At 35.2% G+C, this 20446-nt stretch overlaps 2 protein-coding genes across 2 annotated transcripts in view; one reads left to right on the top strand and one right to left on the bottom strand.

Moving 5' to 3' along the window:
• The window catches only part of xpr1b (xenotropic and polytropic retrovirus receptor 1b), a 573636-nt gene that overhangs the window by 138219 nt on the left and 414971 nt on the right, over positions 1-20446 (bottom strand). The gene's annotated exons all lie outside the window — the stretch shown is intronic.
• On the top strand, positions 1952-9235 carry asip2b (agouti signaling protein, nonagouti homolog (mouse) 2b). Its single transcript, NM_001271291.1, has 3 exons — positions 1952-2159; positions 5985-6061; positions 8772-9235. Exons 1-3 carry the CDS (start codon positions 2012-2014, stop codon positions 8955-8957), a joined length of 411 nt encoding a protein of 136 aa, NP_001258220.1. The 5' UTR covers positions 1952-2011; the 3' UTR covers positions 8958-9235.

The following is a 20446-nucleotide window of genomic DNA, read 5'->3' as shown; positions in this document are numbered from 1 at the left end:
AAATATGTAGGACAACGGCCCTCCAGGACCGAGTTTGGACACCCCTGGACTAAGCCGACGGAAAATGAATGAATGAATATAAAATAATACACTGTAAAAATGCAGGGTACCACACAATTCATTCATGTTGTCCCAACACAAATTGATTAAGTTAATATGATTGTTGATTTTTCTTTAAAAATCAACAATCTCCACTGCCTGATTGATATACGCTTTAAAGTTGGTCTCAGAATGAACGAGAAGCCCTGCATTAAATTACATTGTTTCCACGCCATGTCTTAAAAGTCTTTACTTTTATTTTACTCCAGTATTTCCAATGGCGTTTCTGTGCTAACCTGCTGTTCCAGACAGGCACGTGCAAGTAAACATGTCAGTTTAGGCTTCAGCAACTAAATGAATGCCGAAGTCTATTTAACTGATTGTATTTTAATCACATTACAACATCGATGCTGTGAAAGGAACCGTATAAAATTGAAAAAAATCACAATAACCGTTCGCCAGAAGTATATTGAAATGGGAGGAAACACTAGCTCTGCGTACAGTTGAAGTCAGAATTATTAGCCCCTCTTTTATTTTATTTTTTTATTTTTAAATATTACCGAAATGATGTCTAACAGAGCAAGGACATTTTCACAGTATGTCTAATACTATTTTTCTTCTGGATAAAGGCTTTTTTTAATTTGTTTTATTTCGGCTAGGATAAAAACATTTTAGGGACACAATTATTAGCTTTTTATTTTTATTATTATTATTTTATTATTTTTACTAGCTAAATTATTTAAGCAATTTCTTTGATAGTCAACAAAACAAACTATCACTATACAATAACTTACCTAATTACCCTAACCTGCCTAGTTAACCTAATTAGTTAAGTCTTTTAATGTGACTTTAAGCTGTATAGAGGTTTATTGAAAAATATGTAGTAAAATATTATGAAATGTCATCATGGCAAAGATAAAATAAATCAGTGATTAGAAACGAGTTATTAAAACTATTATGTTTAAAATGTGTTGAATAAAATCTCTCCTTTAAACAGAAGTTTGGGGGGGGGGGGGGGGGGATAATAGGGTGCAGTTTTGTTCAACTGCACCCTATTACTTGATGTTACTCAGTAGTTAATGAATTTGGACACCCTAAAAATAAAGTCTGACTAGTAATATTATTTCTTTTCTTGTTTATGAAAATTGTAATGAATCATTTTGCCATTAAGCAATATTTTTGAATGTTATCTAAATAATCTGAAACAAAAAAGTAACTAAAATAATCATTATAGCTGAATAGAGAGAACAATATATTTTGAAGGTTACTGAAAGAGCATTTGCTCATAACGTTATTATTGTTGTATTATAATCTATTCTAAAGCAAAAAGAAATTTGAAAAAATCAGTAATTTAAAATCTCACAACATAGTATATTTATTTCGAGTGCAGATGACTGACAGCCCCTAATATCCTACCATAATAGACGAGACTGTTTTTCCCCAAAGTTTACTGATTTATTTACTTGTATTATCACGAGCCTACTATTCTACTAATACTGTGTATGTAATCTGAATATTATAAAGCAAAATATACAATTAATATGCTTTACATTATAAATAATAGCTGAATGCTCGAGAGAAATGTACTGTGAACCGTACAGGAGGAACGTTTGCAGTGCACATCACGCCGAAAGAACATTGCCAGGACGTACAGTCAAAGTTCTGAGTACGTTCCCTGCTGCCTTGGTGTGATTCGGCCAGTTGCTCCGCCATAGTAGATCGATTCGGAGTGTTGATTGGCAGCAGCTCGTGTTTCTCAGCGCTGTGATGGATGAGATGAGACTTTGGCTCTTGGTTTTCTCCTCGAGCTGATTGAGGACTGCTCGTGTGGGCGTGGATGAGTTCTGTTCTGCCTTTATAAACGGGGAGAATGGGCTCTACCAACCATCTCACTTGTTGATCTCTATCAATCTATCAGAGGACAGAATAAGGAGACTCACTTCATAAAAACTCCCCTTTATCAGGTCGGAAAATGACGACGGCGGTGCTGAAAGGATTTGTGCTCTTCATCTGCTTGTTCTTCACAGTAGTTCAGTCCATCACATGCGAAGCCAGCAAGATAGAATCGCGCAAAAAGCATGAAAACGACGTGGCGCACCAAGGATCTGCTATTACAACAGGTAACAATAGATTGTAACTAAAAATATATTAGTGCATATATAAAGTATACAGTTATCTGTGATATTGGAAATATAATAGAATGTATTGTGCGGTGAACGTTTAAACCACAGAATACTATACCTTTACTTGTGTCTATGAAGATGTAGTAGTTCGTATTTTTTTTTTTAATGAAACTTGATTTATATTATTTTCTTAAATTACAAAATGGACTCATAACTGAAAATATGAACAGAAAACAAGAAGCAGCCTAAATATACTGTAGTTATAAATATATATGATGAGTTGACAGATTTATTAAACAGATATATTTATTAATATGTTATTTGAGTCACAGAAGATCATTAAAAATGGAAAGACAAATCATTTAAATTCATGCAATATATTGCAAAAAATGACTAAATACATTAATACATAAATTTCATTAGGCCCTTTAAATAATATTTTTTTATTCCATAGTCTACTGAACAAACCATTGATACAATAACTTGGCTAATTACCCTAACCTAGTTAACCTAATAAACCTACTTATGCCTTTAAATGGCACTTAAGGCTGTATAGAAGTGTCTTGAAAATGATCTAGTCAAATATTATTTACTGTCATCATGGCAAAGATCAAATAAAGTAGTTATTAGAAATGACTTACTCAAATTTTATGTTTAGAAATGGGTTGAAAAAATCTCTCAGTTAAACTGAAATTGAGGGGAAAAAATAAACAAGGGGGGCTAATAGTTCTGATTTCAACTGTACAGTATATAGTGCTCAGCATAAATGAGTGAAGCACATTTTGAAAATGAATACTTTTATCCATTTCTCAGTGAATATAGGCAATATCTGTTGGTGCATTTGAACAAAACTGGTTTATTAAACATATATTTATATTTGAAATAAAATATTAGCCAGAACATCTTTAGAAATGGAAAGATGCTGCATTTAAATTCATGCAAAATGTTGCAAAAAATTGCAATAAAAACAAAAACAAAGATCACTGAAAAAGTGTTGCATGCAGAACTGTTGCAAACAGTTTATTTGTGTTAAATTTAAACAAACAAATTAAGTTTAATAATGTTCAACTTAATTTGTTTGTTTAAATTATCCCAAATAATTTGTTTGCAACAGTTCTGCATGCAACACTTTTTTCAGTGAACTTTGTTTTTTTTTATTGCAATTTTTTTTTGCAACACTTTGCAAATCATTTTGCGGTTTTTGATAATTTTATTTAATTTTTTTCCCTAACATACAAATTTGGGCTACTTATTTTTTAAACTAATGAATATGCACAAATATAATATTGTAAAGCATCCTATAGTAAATATTAATTTAAATGAGGGATTTGTGGGGGTGTACTCATATATGCTGAGCACTATATATATATATATATATATATATATATATATATATATATATATATATATATATATATATATACATATATATATAAATATATATATATATATATATATATATATATATATATATATATATATATATATATATATATATATATATATATATATATATATATATACTGTAGTTGAATTGAATTTTTTGTTCATTTAATTTAATACAATTTCTCTTAAAATGTTAAAAAATATATTTAACCAGCAACATAAAACCAGATATTTACGAGTTAATGTATATAAAATAATATATGTTTGTACTGTATGTATTAACAGACTATTAGTAAGCATACAAAAATCGTAAATTAAATGTTAAAGTCCAATAATTTTATGTGATTGACATTCTAAAAGTTAGAATATTGACAAATAAGCAGAAACCTTTTTCAGTTTGCTAAAATGAGAATTGCTGTATGAAATGCATATAGTTGTTTGTATTTACATGATATTATAGTACGTAGATATTTTTCTATAAAACAGTATTTAATGTGTTAATTTGACCATCAGCTTACACTGATAATGTAATATTTAAAACATTTGTTTATTTTAAACAGTTATGCCTCTATAATATACATAGCTGTATATGTGCATCATTTTAATAATCATTTTAAATTATCTGCTTTTGATTCTATATTATATTATAGTAATAACCAAGCTACATTAAATAAGTGATGTTGCTATATTCAGTCAGATTTTAAATGATGTGCACAGTCTGAGATTGTTACCTGCTTGTCTACTATCTATTAGACCAGGGATTCCCAAACTTTTCAGCCCGCGACCTCTAAAATAACAATATCAGTGACTCCCGACCCCCATTTTTCAAGGTCGTCATCCTGTAAATATACAAATGTTGCACACACAACTATAGGCTTAAATAAACATGAACATATTGACAACACAAAATGCAACAGTCTATTATCTATATAATGTTGTTATAGTCATTTAATTACTTTTTAATATAAAAATTAAAGGCTGAAGGATGATTTGTATTTGTATGTTATTGTTGTTGTTTCTTTAATGCAACTATTAGGTATGTTCTGTGGATTATGAATAATATATGGTCATTCAAATAGTTTATTAAAATTTATTTAAGTTTTGGAAATCACTAAGCGACCCCTAGTCATTGTCTCGCGACCCCCCCAGGGGGTCCCAACCCCCACTTTGAGAACCACTGTATTTGGCTGTTCTGGTTTGCAGTGTTTTAAATGTGTGTGTGCATGTGTGTAGTATCCAGAATGAGTATATATATATATATATATATATATATATATATATATATATATATATATATATATATATATATATATATATATAAGTATATATATATAGTGTGTGTATGTATATATATATATATATATATATATATATATATATATATATATATATATATATATATATATATATATATATATATATATACATAAGTATATATATATATATATAGTGTATGTATGTATATATATATATATATATATATATATATATATATATATATATATATATATATATATATATATATATATATATATATATATATATATATTGTAAAGCAGTTTCTTTTATAGCTAGGTGATGTTAGAAAATTAAAACTGAACTGTCCTTATTTAAAATTGTTAAAAAAATATTTTAATTTATTAAAATTATTGTTTATTTTAATTAATTAAATATGTGTATGTGTGGTTCTGGTTTTTAGTATGTTGTGGGGACCAAATGTCCTCTCAAGGATAGCAACATCAGACATTTGTGACCTTGTGGGGACTTTTGTTGTTGTTGTTGTTAAAGAGTATAGATCTTAAATCATCCAGAATGAAGTTTTTTGAACTTCTGACTGATAATTTATGTGAAGGGGTAGAGGGAATAGAATACACAACATACAACACAACACACAACTGTATAATACACAAATCCTTTTGTCAATGGAAAGTCCCTATTAAACACAAAAACCCACTGTGTGTGCATGTGCATGTGCGTTTCCCTTGACAAAACACCTGTTTGGACATCCACTGATGAATTGTTATCTGATGATGCTTCGTTTCTCACTCCGTATTAAATCATTGACTACGACCACCTGATAATGTTTTGGTTTTCACACATCAAAATAGTGTCGTAGAAAATCACAAAGGCTGCTATTCTTCTCAGTGATTTTGCAGCTTCTGTCAACGTCACTAATGAGCTTCAGAAGCAAAGCGATTTTCTTTTCGCATTTCTCCACGCACAGTCTCGCCATTGACTAGCCTGCACTCAACAGCTCCAGTGAAAGACTCATTATTCTCATGTGAACCGACTGAAGAGAAGATATCTGCCGTCTCTTTCAAGTGCCACCTGGCGTTCTGGGAAATGATCAAATGAAAAGTCCGATGCACAACTGTATAATATGTGTTCAAAGTCTTAACTCACTGCATCTGTGTGTGTTTGTGTGTTTGCCAACAGGAGTGTGGAATCAGGAGAAACCAAAGAGACTCTTTGCCAGAACTCGCTACCTGTCTCAGCAGAGACATCATGGGGCGGTACGCTGTTCCACATCACACACTTGCTATTTAGGACGACACTAGCTATGTTTTCATCTAAAGATGTGAATTAAATTTATGCTCAAAACTGGAATATCACATAAAATATTTGAGAATAAAGCACCGTTTCCATTTAACGAGTCCAAGAGAACAAAATCGACACTTCCTGGTGAACTTGCGCCAAATATCAAAAGAAAGATGGAAGTTGCTTTGATAAGAGAAGGCATTTTTCATATACTTTATAATAATTTACTTGCATCTTAGAACACGTTGACAATTAATATCATAGTTATATCCTTTTAGAATCATCTCCGCTCGCACTTCTTAGAAGATTGATGTTTTCCATCAAGGGTAGTCATCACTTCTTTCTTGCATATATTATTTAAAAATGTTCGTTCTTCATCGTCCACCCAAACATACCATTTTTGTCATCACATGTTTCGTTAAAACCAAATCACATGACTTTTTTTGATGGGCATGTTGGAATTTACTAATTCCATACTATACTAATATACTATACTATATAATACTAAGTAAATGCGTTTCCATTATGGTTTATGCAGATTTTTTTATCCTACTTAATTATTATTATGCACATCTTGGCATTTCCATTCAGGATTTTTTTATGCTGTTCCTCATCACACACTTGCTATTTAGGGCAAAATCGAGGACGCTAACAAAACAAACACAACATTAGCCATTGTTCCATCTAAAGATGTGAATTAAATTTATGCGCAAAACTGGAATATCACATAAAACATTTCAGTATAAAGCAGCGTTTCCATCCAATGAGTCCATGAGAAAAAAATTGTCACTTCCTGATGAACTTGCGGCGAATATAAAAAAAAATAGTAGTTGCTTTGATAAGAGAAGGCATTTTTCATATATAATAACTTACTTGCATCTTAGAACAGGTAGACGTTTCATATCATAGTTATATCCTTTTAGAATCATCTCCGCTCACACTTCTTGGAATCAAGGATGCTCGTCACTTCTTACTTGTATATATCATTTAAAAATGTTCGCACCTCATCGTCCACCCAAACATACAGTACCTGTTACTCTCCGCCCTTTTTGTTATCACATGATTTGTTAAAACAAAATCACAAAACTTTTTTGATGCGCCTGTTGGAATTTATTCAGTAAATGCATTTCCATCATAGTTTATGCACATTTTTTTCTAATTGGATAAAATGTTTATCCTACTCAATTTGTTTAAGCTCATCTTGGCGTTTCCCTCCAGGTTTTTTTTTAATGCTGTTCTTCTTCACACCCTTCTTCACACATTTAGGACAAAAATGAGGACGCTAACAAAACAAACGCAACATAAGCCATGCTTCTATCTAAAGATAGGAATTAAATTGATGTGCAAAACTGGAATATCACATTTTCCATCCAACGAGTCCAAGAGAACAAAATCATCACTTCCTGATGAACTTGCGCCTAATATCAAAAGAAAAATGCAAGTTGCTGCGTTAACAGAAAGAATATTTTATATATAATAACTTACTTGCATCTTAGAACATGTAAACATGTCATACCATAGTTACATCCTTTCAGAATCATCTCCGCTTACGCTTCTTGGAAGATTTGCGCGTTTCGATGATGTTTTCCATCAAGGATGCTCGTCACTTCTTTCTTGTATATACCAATTAAATGCACCTCGTCGTCCACCCAAACATACTGTACCTGTTACTTTCTACCATTTTTGTTATCACATGTTTCATTAAAACCAAATCACATGACTTTTTTGATGCGTCTGTTGGAATTCATTTAGTAATTGCGTTTCCATCGTAGTTTGTGCATTTTTGTAATTCGATAAAAAGTTTATCCTACTCAATGTTTTAAGCACATCTTGGCGTTTCCCTCCAGGATTTTTAATGCTGTTCCTCTTCACACCCTTGCTATTTAAGGCAAAAACAAGGATCCTTACAAAACAAACGCAACATTAGCCATGTTTCTATCTTAAGATGTGAATTCTATTTATGCGCAAAACTGGAATATCGCTTAAAACATTTGCAAATAAAGCACCGTTTCCATTTAACGAGTGCAGGAGAACAAAATCGTCACTTCCTGATGAACTTGCGCCAAATATCAAAAGAAAAATGGAAGTTGCTGCGTTAGTAGAAGGCATTTTTCATATATAATAACTTACTAGCGTCTTAGAACATGTAGATGTATCATATCGTAGTTATATCCTTTTACAATCATCGCCGCTCGCATATCTAGGAAGATTTGCTTGTTCCTCTGATGTTTTCCATCTGGGATGCTCGTCCCTTTTTTTTGTTGTATATAACATTTAAAAATATTTGCACGACATCGCCCACCCAAACATACTGTACCTGTAACTTTCCGCCATTTTTGTTAACACGTGATCTGTTAAAACCAAATCTCATGACTATTTTTGATGCGCCTGTTGGAATTTATTCAGCAAATGCGTTTCCATTGAAGTTTATGCGCATTTTTTTGTTATAAATAAAAAGTAAAAAAAAAAATTTAAGTGCATCTTGCTGTTTTTTTTCCAAGGTTGTTTATGCGATATTCCCAATTCGCAGCTAGAAATGCATTAAACGTGCAAGAGCAGCAGTGTAAAATTCCTTCTTGGAAGTGGAGTTGATCCTTTCTACATTAAAATGCTTGAGTTAATACAAATGCATTAGCAGTTCTTCTCTCAGTTTATTCGTTTCTTGTGAAACTATGTGTCCTCCAGAGACCTAAGCCCAGGCCCGAGGCGGTTTCCCCAGCCCAGACTCCAGCGCGCCGCTGTGCCGGTCTGACGGAGAGCTGCTCTTCGCTCACTCCCTGCTGCGATCCATGTGCTTCCTGCCACTGCCGGCTCTTCAACACCATCTGCCACTGCTGGAGACTGGGACACCTTTGCCCCAAGAAGACCTAATCACCCCAAACACGCACACGTATACTTACTTATTGGTGGTTCTCAGCTGCTTTTACTTCAGCGTTGATTGCGCAATACATGTGCTTTATCTTGCAACAACAAAAATGGTTTTACACATACAGTTGAAATCAGAATTATTAGCTCCTCTGTATATTTTCCCCCCAATTTCTGTGTATCGGAAACACGTTTCTAAACAATACTTTCAATAACTAATTTATAATTCAACTTTTATCATTGCCATAATGACAGCACATAGCTGCAAGCTTTGAGTGACATTACAAGGCTTAGAATCATTATATAACAGTGTTTTGATCTGTAGACATTCAAAAAGTAATATTTCTTAAGGGGGCCAATAACGTTGAGCCTTTTTTAGGGTTAATTTTTAGGGTTTCATTAAAAACTGCTTTTATTTTAGCCAATATAATTCAAATAAGACTTTCTCAAGAAGAAAAAAATATTATAGGAAATACTGTGGAAAATTCCTTGCTCTGTTAAACAACATTTGGAAAATATCTGAAAAAGAAAAGTCACAGGAGAGCTGAAAGTTTTGACTTCAGTTGTATGTCACTGTTAGTCTGGTAACACATTCCATCAAGGTTCCATTGGGAAAAACTCGAGTTAATGTTAATCCAGCTTGTACTAATGCATTACTCAAATTTAAAAGTTGACTTAACTTTACCTGACAACAAACATTTTTTATTATTGTGCATTTAAACTAACAGATGCTTGTTGTGTTACCATAAAGGTTAAAAAATATCAACTGTTTTTTATATCTAACAACAGCTGTCTAAGCTGATTAGCTTGAACCAATATTAATTTGTGGCAAAATGCTGAATGAAGAATGATTTCTAAAAGTTCCAAGTTGAACTTGGGCGGGGGGAGGGGGACTCCTGGGAAAAACAGGAGTGTTGGCAGGTATGGTTTACACAGACGATAACAGTAACGTTTGATATAAAAAAAACCCCACATTAATTAAACATTACCCACATTAAAACCGTTATTGTGAACATAAACAAAACAGATCACTTTCTTAACCTAAATACATTCAGTTGTATTAACAAACCTACTTTGTATGTGGTAAATCATTTAGAACGCCTACGTTTAATGTGTATTACCAAACACAATCTCACAGCAATTCGTAGTTGTGGTTAATTTGTATTAATTTGTATGATCTCATTTGTACATTTTAGTATGATTTGCTCACCTCCCAATAAGGGGTAGGATTTGGGGTGGCATTTGGAGGTATGACTCCTTTAAAAATCACAGTTTTCATATGAATTAGCCAAGTATTTTAGCATTTACTGATTGAAATAAGGCGAGGCAGTGGCGCAGTAGGTAGTGCTATCGCCTCAGCAAGAAGGTCGCTGGTTCGAACCTCAGCTCAGTTGGCGTTTCTGTGTGGAGTTTGCATGTTCTCCCTGCCTTCGCGTGGGCTTCCTCCGGGTGCTCCGGTTTCCCCCACAGTCCAAAGACATGCGGTACAGGTGAATTGGGTAGGCTAAATTGTCCGTAGTGTATGAGTGTGTGTGTGTGGATGTTTCCCAGAGATGGGTTGCGGCTGGAAGGGCATCTGCTGCGTAAAAACTTGCTGGATAAGTTGGCGGTTCATTCCACTGTAGCGACCCCGGATTAATAAAGGAACTAAGCCGACAAGAAAATGAATGAATGAATGATTGAAATAAGTAGCAGTTGAAGATTCCAGCCTGATCTCACGAGGTTACGTTTTGTCAGTTTAGTGGCTAATTTGTAAGAGTTGAGTCGTATGAAAATGTACGATTTTAAAAAGGAGAAGTGGCACACAACCCCACCCCTAAACCCAACCGTCTTTGGGTGATGAGCAAATCGTACTAAATAGTACAAATTAGATTGTATGAATTCATACAAATTAGCCACTAAATCTAAAAGTTACGAATTGCTGTGAGATTGCGTTGGAGGTTCAGGCAGTGAGAATCAACATCATCATTGCTGTTTAATTAAATATTTTACATTGCTGTAAAAATTAAATATTTAAAAATAAAAACATTTCACAATTAGGATCCATTTGATAACATTAACATTAACTAACATTAATTAAAACCGTATTATAAAGTACTACAGTAGCATTTTATTGAGAAATACTTTCAGAACCTCCATAAGAGAACCACTGCAATGTATCGTACACGCCACTCTGCAGCAGCAGAATTTACCTCCATGTTTGCACACCCTAATACTGCAATGTAGCATGACATGGATCATACATGACATTTAACTGTGTACAATCGATGTGAACTTCCATACGACTCGAGTTATTCGCTCTCTCTGTGCACCATGACACTATTGTGACTCCTTTGCCAGCTGGAGATGTTATTAAAGTGAACTCTTGTAGGATTCACGCTGGCAAAGTTTAGGTTTTGTTATTACTCTCGATATTTTTCAAACCTTGTAAAGCGAGGAGCATATCTACAGTTAAGTAGACCTGTGTAGAGATGCTGTTTCAAAATGTGCAGTAAATGTGAATCTGATGTTTTTCTCATACTGTGATCTTTTACTAGTACGATTTGAGATGCTTGTTTCTACTGTGATGACTCTACTGTAACCTCTCCATGTTTTCACTTTCTACACAAAACAACGTTCGTGTGGATGTCAAGCAAATGCATAAGTGTGAATGGAAAAACCTCTAGTATTATATATTTCTATCCATTGTCAGGTCATATTGACCGAATATTATTACTAAACATAAACAAACAAAAGCGTTCAATGTCCTCTCAACAGATTTATTTGTAATAAAAACATTTAGAACTGCTTTATGAGAACTTTCTTCAATGAAGCTCTAAAAAAAAAAAAAAATCATGAAAGTCATGATTTTATTTGTTTGGTGCCAAACGGGTTTAAATAACTATGCCACATAATTGTTTTTTTTTTACCAACCCTAAAACAAAAACACATGGGAAAGAGTTACAAAGCAATAACAATGCAAGGGTGTCTGTTTGCATAAAACTCGTAGACGTGCTGTATTTAAGAGAATGAGATGAAAAAAAATGCCCTCAATTGTCTCCTGGGTTAACCGGTCGCAAACTGACCTATATGGTCTCATAGGTGAACCTGTCGGAGATCGGTCACGCATACCTGCGCTCTCAAGTTCAAGGCAGTAGTTCAAATCAGTAAATCTACCCACCATACAGGCAAAGTTCATCTCAAGCAAGAACAAAGGGGTGTCAGTGAGTTTGAATTAAAGGGGACACATCAAGCCCCTTTTCATAAGGTGTCAAATAAATCTTTGGTGTCCCCAGAATGGACAGTGAAGTTTCAGCTCGAAATACTAATAAGATTAGTTAGTACCTAGTCAAACCTCCCTCTATTTTGTTTTTCTGTGTGACCTTTTAATATTCAAACTGACATCTAGACTGGACCAGGACTTTACTGATGGGTTAGTGTTTACATTTATGTCATTTTTGACTGCTAGCATGTGACATTCTCTGTTCTGAGGCCTGCTGCATGAAGCTGGTGTTACGGTTTAACTGGTGACCATGTTAACTGGTGACACACTCCAGGGACGTTAACCGGTTTCAAGGTTTACCACACTTAGGAAAAGTCAAGGTTTTAAAACCCCAAAAATGTTTTGTTATAGCATTTCTAAGGTACAGTTGTAGTCAGAACTAATAGCACCCCTGAATTATTAGCCCCTTTGTTTATTTTTTTCCCCAATTTCTGTTTAACGGAGAGATTTTTTTTCAACACATTTCTAAACAATAGTTTTATTAATTCATTTCTAATAACTTATTTCATCTTTGCCATGATGACAGTAAATAATATTTGACTATATATTCTTCAAGACACTTCTATACAGCTTAAAGTGACATTTAAAGGCTTAATGTGTTTTTCAAACAAATGAAAACAGCAGAAGTCAATGATTTATTTGAATTATTTAGCCTGACATGTTTACTGTTCCAAAATATTATGAATGTTTCCTAAAATAAAGTATATTGTGTTCAAAGCGGTAAAAGGTTTTTTTTTTTTTTACCCAGACATTTTAAAAGAACATATTGTAGAGCAGTAATCACAATACCATGAATCCGTGATATTTTTATCTAAGGATATCATACCATATGAAACTTTTGCCATGCCTACTCCAGAAGTTAAATAGTTACATTTTCACATTCTTGCCAGATCATATCTACAAAATATTCTCATAATAATTATATCTTTTTATTAATTGACGGCATTGGCATTATTGTGTCAATAATGAGTTTTTCATTATTTTTAGTGGCAAAAGAGCATTAAACTAAAAAAATAAATAAAGCAATAATATTAATTACAACCCCAAATCAAAATGAGCTGGGACAGTACGGGAAAATAAAAAAAAAATAAATAAAAAAAGTCATTTCTAAATTTACTTTGACTTGTATTCCATTGCACACAACACAACAACACATTATTTAATGTGTTCCTGATGATTTATATAGTTTTTAGTTTGTGTTTTTTTTTTTTTTTTAATGCTAATTCCAATTTTGGTTCTTGCAACACATGTAAATAAAAATAAAATAAAAAAAGTTGGAACAGTAACACATTTACCACTTTTTAATGTTTCCATTACTTTACACAACACTTAAAGGGTGTTTAGGGACTGAAGATGAAGTGTTTCAAGTGTAATTGTGTCCCATTCTTACTGCAAACAAGTTTTAAGAGGACAAGGAAGCAATTTACACAACTATAAGAGCAACAATGAATAAGTGCTGTAGGCAAGTTTCAGGTATGTAAAGTGTAAGAAGTAAAACATTAGTAATTTTTTTTTTCTGTAGTACAGTTAGCGGTGGAGCCAGAGAGGCAAATGCAGATTAGGAAGTGAAGTGGAGACTAAATAGTTGAGTTTTAAGTCGTTTCTTGAAGACAGCGAGTGACTCTGCCGTTTTGATGCAGTTAGGGAGTTCATTCCACCAACTGGGCAGATTGAATGCGAGAGTTCGGGAAAGTGATTTCTTCCCTCTTTGGGATGGAACCACGAGGCGACGTTCATTCACAGAACGCAAGTTTCTGGAGGGCACATAGATCTGCAGAAGTGAGAGCAGATAAGAAGAAGCTGGATTTTGACCCAGTTTAAATGATTTTGGGTATACCTAATGGAAGAATTTTTTCATCAGATAATAACAAATTGTATAATATATTAACCTTTACCGCCAGAAAACAATATTTTACTTAACTGGATTAGTTAAAAATCTCCATCACTTAAAGGTCGGCACAAGATAATTTTTAAGTTTATCCCCCTGAAACATCTATGTTTTACACAAAAAAAAAAAAAAAAAAAAAGATTTTTTTTTTTTAACTCCATATTTGGATTATTTGGAACCTAGTTTTTGCCCTATCCTGCTAAAGTGAATATTGTAACAAACTATATTATTATTAGAAAAATAATCTGTTTTTAGCCCTTTTCTGATTTCTGCCTTATAAATAACCTGAGCTTCTTTTTTCTCTCCATTGTTTTGTGTTAATATATTTCTTGTCTTTTAAAGATATATTGTTATGTCTGTATTATTGTGAAAATCCACTAAACATAATTATATATATATATATATATATATATATATATTAAAAAAAAGCAATCTTCCCAACCATTAACTGCATTTACAATAAATTCACATGAAATGTACAAAAAATAAGGCATAAACCTATTGGAGCAAGAAAAGCTCTCTGGGGCAATGTGTCCAGACCTGCAGCCTACTTTGACACTAAGTCCCACGGACATATATACAGAAGTAAGTTATTAAGACTGAAGTGGACTGGAAATAGTAAAATGTGCCTGGGGAAACATATTATCCGTATATTGACTTGCATAAGAAGTATGTGTGTGCTACTGACTTGATGTTAACTCATGTGTACACTACCGATGAATTTATAATGATGGGTTCATGCATTGCATAAAGTGTTCCTTCTGCTCTCGCTTAGGATCTTTATGATGAAGCTTCAGTTATACACTCACCGGCCACTTTATTAGGTACACATTACTAGTACCGGGTTGGACCCCATTTTCCCTTCAGAACTGCCTTAATCCTTCGTGGCATAGATTCAACAAGCTACGTGATTGACATCACTGACATGATTGCTGCAGATTTGTCAGCTGCACATCCATGATGAGAATCTCCCATTCCACCACATCCCAAAGGTGCTCTATTGGATTGAGATCTTGTGACTGTGTAGGCCATTTGTAGGAGTGTAAGAGTACAGTGATCTCATTGTCATGTTCAAGAAACCAGTCTGAGATGATTTGCACTTTATGGCATGGCGCGTTATCCTGCCGGAAGTAGCCATCAGAGATGGGTACACTGTGATCATAAAGGGATGGACATGGTCATAAGCAATACTCAGGCAGGCTGTGGCATTGACATGATGCTCAGTTGGCACTAGGGCCCAAAGTGTGCCAAGTAAATATCCCCCACACCATTACACCACCAGCCTGAACAGGTGATACAAGGCAGGATGGATGCATGCTTTCATGTTGTTGACCCAAATTCTGACCCAACCATTCGAATGTCTCAGTAGAAATCGAGAGTCATTATACCAGGCAACATTTTTCCAACCTTCTTTTGTTCAATTTTGTGAACAAAAACCCAGTGTGGTCTTCCGCTGCTGTAGCCAATCTGCTTAAGGGTTTAAAGGTTGTGCGTTCAAAGATGCTCTTCTGCATACCTCGGTTGTGACGAGTGGTTATATGAGTTACTCTTGCCTTTCTGTCAGCTGGAACCAGTCTGGCCATTCCCCTCTGACCTCTGGCATCAACAACAGGGCTGCTAACTTTTGGTTTTAGCTTGGAGTGAGAATTTTAGTCCCGCCCATATCCCCAAGCCCCGCCCACATCAAACCACACCCCCATTCATTTATAAATATATACAAATGATAAATATATTATTTTAATAAATAATTTTTATGAAATATTTAATACAAGTTAGAGTATTATTACTATTATGCAATTATTCTAAATAAATATCCCTCTGAAATAGAGACTAAGCTGAAGGAAAATGAATGAATGAATATTAATTTCATTAGAATAAAATTCTTTAGACAATTGTATAGAACACAAAAAAAATATGTTTTATAGAATTATCTGTTTTGTGTTGTCTTAGACCCAACTCATGGTCGAGAATTAGGGTTTATTAAGTCTAAACTCGCTGATTTTATCCCTCCTTTCTGCTTAATACAACAAATTATTATGAGCTATGCTTAGTCAAAATAAGATCATCATATTATTTAAAATTTAGTTTTGTCGACTTCCAAAACTCAGTGTGCCGACATCTGTACATTAAAGGCTGTTACCCCTGCCTAAAATGCAGCCCCTCTGAAATGTGCACCTTGTAAATTTAATTGATATTTTTTAATAACAGCAATTATGACACTAATGAGAGTGAACTCTGCCCTCACAGAAGACTACAGATTTTTTTTTACATTTATTTGTAAACCTAGTGCATTTTAAAATGCATTTCACTTTTTGTTTTTGCTTTATCCATGAAGATAATAATCATATTACGTTAATGAATTTTGGCCTTTGGTTTTTATGTAGACTGAAAATCCCAATGAAAGTCTATAAAAGGGGTGCATTTTACTGCAGGGATGCGTTTCTCCGCACAACACCTGTTGCAGAACGCATGAGCGGTGAGTGAGCAGCATCGATTTTTTTTCGGCATGCATGTTCACAACCGGCATTCATAGCGGGAGCGGGAACACGAGCAGCACGGCAGCGTCAAGCAGGAGCAATGCAAGAGGCGAGCGGGTATATTTCTGCACGCACAGTTAGTTTTTGATTACATTGTTTTCACCAGTGTTGGATCGGTTGCACATAGAGAATAACATATTTATATAACGATAAAAGTCTTTAAAACCGTCTTTATTATAACAGAAAATAAATATTTTACAGGGATAACTTTTTCTGCATGAGAAAATGGATTTGATAATTGCGTGACGCTTGCAACCCTGATCAACAAGGCGTTTGTGCCAACAGAACTGCCGCTCACTGGATATTTTCTCTTATTTGGAAAATTCTCTGTGAACACTAGAGATGGTTGTGCGTGAAAATCTCGGTAGATTAGCAGTTTCTGAAAAATATACAGAGTATTTTCTACAGTGTATTTCTTAAAATGAGTTATTTTCATTGACTATTCTATAGGGGCCTCACCGTGGCGAAGTGAGTAGCACGATTGAGTCACAGCAAGAAGGTCGCTGGTTTGAGTAGGTCAGTTGGCATTTCTTGTGTGGAGTTTGCATGTTAACCATGTGTTCACGTGCGTTTCCTCCGGGTGCTCCGGTTTTCCTCACAGTCCAAAGACAGGGGCTGAGTCCGAAACCGCATACTTCCATACTATATAGTACGCTAAAATCCGTATGCGAGCCGAGTAGTATGTCCGAATTCATAGAATTCGAAAATCATTAGGCGAGAAGTACCTGGATGACTTACTACTTCCGGCGAGATTCTGAAGTGCGCATCCCATGCATCCCATGTCCCGTGAGAGAATTCATGAATGCAACTGATGCAGGTAGGTCACGTGACCATGACAAAACGGCGGATGTAGTACGCCCGAACTCCATTCATACTTTTCAAATTCATACTGTATAGAACGTACTTTTCTAGCGGCCGAGTCGTACGTTTAAATTCAAATGCGGTACCTACTGAGTAGTAGGCGGTTTCGGATGCAGCCATGCACTATAGGTGAACTGAATAAGCTAAATTGGCTGTAGTAGATGTGTGTGAAAGAGTGTGTATGGGTGTTTTCCAGTGTTGGGTTGCAGCTGGAAGGGAATTCGCTGCGTAAAAAACATATGTTGGATAAGTTGGCGATTCATTCCGCTATCGCGACCCTATATTAATAAAGGGACTAAGCTGAAAAGAAATATATAACGATAAAAGTCTTTAAAACCGTCTTTATTATAACAGAAAATAAATATTTTACGGAGACGTGAGAGCATGAGAATACTGTGAATTGCGTGACGCTTGCAACCCTGATCAACAAGGCGTTTTTGCCAACAGAACTGCCGTTCACTGGATATTTTCTCTTATTTGGAGATGGTTGTGCGTGAAAATCTCAGTAGATAAGCAGTTCCTGAAATATACAGAGTATTTTCTACAGTGTATTACTTAAAATGTGCTATTTTAATTGACTATTCTATAGGGGCCTCACCGTGGTGAAGTGAGTAGCACGATTGCCTCACAGCAAGAAGGTTGCTAGTTCGAGTCCCAGCTGGGTCAGTTGGCATTTCTTGTGTGGAGTTGCATGTTAACCATGTGTTCGCGTGGGTTTCCTCCAGGTGCTCCGGTTTTCCGCACAGTCCAAAGACAGGGGCTGCGTCCGAAACCGCATACTTCCATACTATTTAGTACGCTAAAATCAGTATGCGAGCCGAGTAGTATGTCCGAATTCATAGAATTCGAAAATCATTAGGTGAGAAGTCCCGGATGACTTACTACTTCCGGCGAGATTCTGAAGTGCGCATCCCATGCACGCTGCGCTATCCCATAATGCCCCGTGAGAGAATTCATGAATGGAAGTGAGGCGACGCAACTGACGCAGGTAGGTCACGTGACCATGACAAAATGGCGGATGTAGTACGTCCGAATTCCATTCATACTTTTCAAATTCATACTGTATAGAACGTACTTTTCTAACGGCCGAGTAGTACGTTTAAATTCAAATGCGGTACCTACTGAGTAGTAGGCGGTTTCGGACGCAGCCAATCACAATGTAATGAGTAACAATACGCGTCTGTTCAAATGTAATGGAGTAAAGATTACATATATTTAATCAAAAATGTAGTTAAGTTAAGCTAAATTGGCTGTAGTAGATGTGTGTGAAAGAGTGTGTATGGGTGTTTTCCAGTGCTGGGTTGCAGCTGGAAGGGAATTCGCTGCGTAAAAAACATATGTTGGATAAGTTGGCGATTCATTCCGCTGTCGCGACCCTAGATTAATAAAGGGACTAAGCCGAAAAGAAAATGAATGAAATAAAACCTGCAGAGCCCCTGGTTATTCGCTTTCCATCTACCAGTGTTTCATGAACTTTTTTTGAACCTTCCAGAATAAGAGCTGTGATTATTTACAACCACCCGTTCCTGACCCCTCTACAAACTTCATAATATTTAAAAATAACATTTAACATGAATTATCCGCAGGATGACAACACTGGCCCACGAATTCGACGTCTGGGGTGTCGTAAATATCTGTAAATGGAGAGCACTTTACAGTGATTTGACAGGCCTCTGATCAGGCATGATCCTCACAAGATCGCGCCGAGTAACAGAACATTACTTCCATTCATCATGTCTGGAAAAGCTGTCATGTGTCCTGCTCTGAGGAGTAAGAGGAGAACACAAGCCAAACGTCTCCCACATATGCAGACGATGTGTGTGTAGATACCATCAGTTTAATACATGAAGGTCTATGAAGCATTTATTGGCGGGAAATCAAGACCAGTGCAGGAATAGTGCATATTTCACCTTATGCCTAGTTCAGACTGCGTGATTTTAGCCCCGATTTTGGCTCGCCGAAAGGTTTTGAGAAATCGCCGACAAATGCCTGAAATCACAGGCAAATCGGTGCTCGTGCACGTGAGTGACAATCACACAGTATGAACTTTCAAAGACGCGATCTGAGAGAATCGCAGATGAGTCGCCGATGCCTGTGAGATATTTGGCATGCTAAATATCTGGAGCTGTCGGCGATTCAAATCATGCCGTGTGAATTGAGTTTTGACTGAAAATAACATCAGCGATCGCCTACAGCCAATGAGAGAGCAGCTTTCACTTGTGTGTGCGTGTGTGTATACCTGCTGCAGGCCAGCGGGAGGCTGGGGGAGAAGTTAAAAGCTCTTTTTCGGTTTATTTGGACCCACAAAATTTGGTTTGACAGGACTCTGGAGCACCTGTGTCTGTTTGACGTTTCATACAGAAAGAAATTAGTTTATTATCAACGTTGAGGAGAAATGGCTAATTCCCTTTAAACCCAGGTGAGCAAACATGTACATCTGTAACCCCATTAAAGGCTTCTTTCTCATTATGTGGTTAATAACAAAAGATATACTACGTGTTTTTGGCTGTGAGACGTAGTTTGGACGAAGTTGTCGGCGATTCTTCCTATAGTAAAGTCATGCAATGTGAATGTCCCTGTCGCTGATCCATCTTGCAGTGTAAACAAAGCAGCGACGAAACGCTAGCCCAGATAGTCATGCAGTGTGAAAACATCTGTGACACGACTACTTTGAAAATCATGCAGTCTGAACTCGGCATTACCGGAAAGCATGGGCGTAAATCTGATTTAACAGTAGGGGGGGACAATAAATATAACATTTCTCCGAGCATTTTTTTTTTAATTGGACACAAATAATACAGCCGAATTTTACTAATAAAGATATGTCATAGCATGGAGACTTCATCATTATGATTATTGTCTTAAGTTTTTCTCAGGTTCAATGACAGCTAATTTTTCTTCAAAACTATTTATTGCATTGTTTGTTGTGTTGTTTACAATCAATAGA

Source organism: Danio rerio, chromosome 2, assembly GCF_049306965.1.
Source record: "Danio rerio strain Tuebingen ecotype United States chromosome 2, GRCz12tu, whole genome shotgun sequence".
In the NCBI taxonomy this organism is placed as follows: Eukaryota; Metazoa; Chordata; class Actinopteri; order Cypriniformes; family Danionidae; genus Danio; species Danio rerio.
Note: the sequence above shows the minus strand (reverse complement) of the source record. Positions and strands in the feature narration are given on the sequence as shown.

Bases quoted from the DNA above. Each gene is read 5' to 3' on its own strand.
- asip2b (NM_001271291.1), top strand. From the start codon at position 2,012: ATGACGACGGCGGTGCTGAAAGGATTTGTGCTCTTCATCTGCTTGTTC. The intron at 2,160-5,984 runs GTAACAATAGAT...GTTTGCCAACAG, and splicing joins AGGATCTGCTATTACAACAG to GAGTGTGGAATCAGGAGAAA. The intron at 6,062-8,771 runs GTACGCTGTTCC...TGTGTCCTCCAG, and splicing joins AGCAGAGACATCATGGGGCG to AGACCTAAGCCCAGGCCCGA.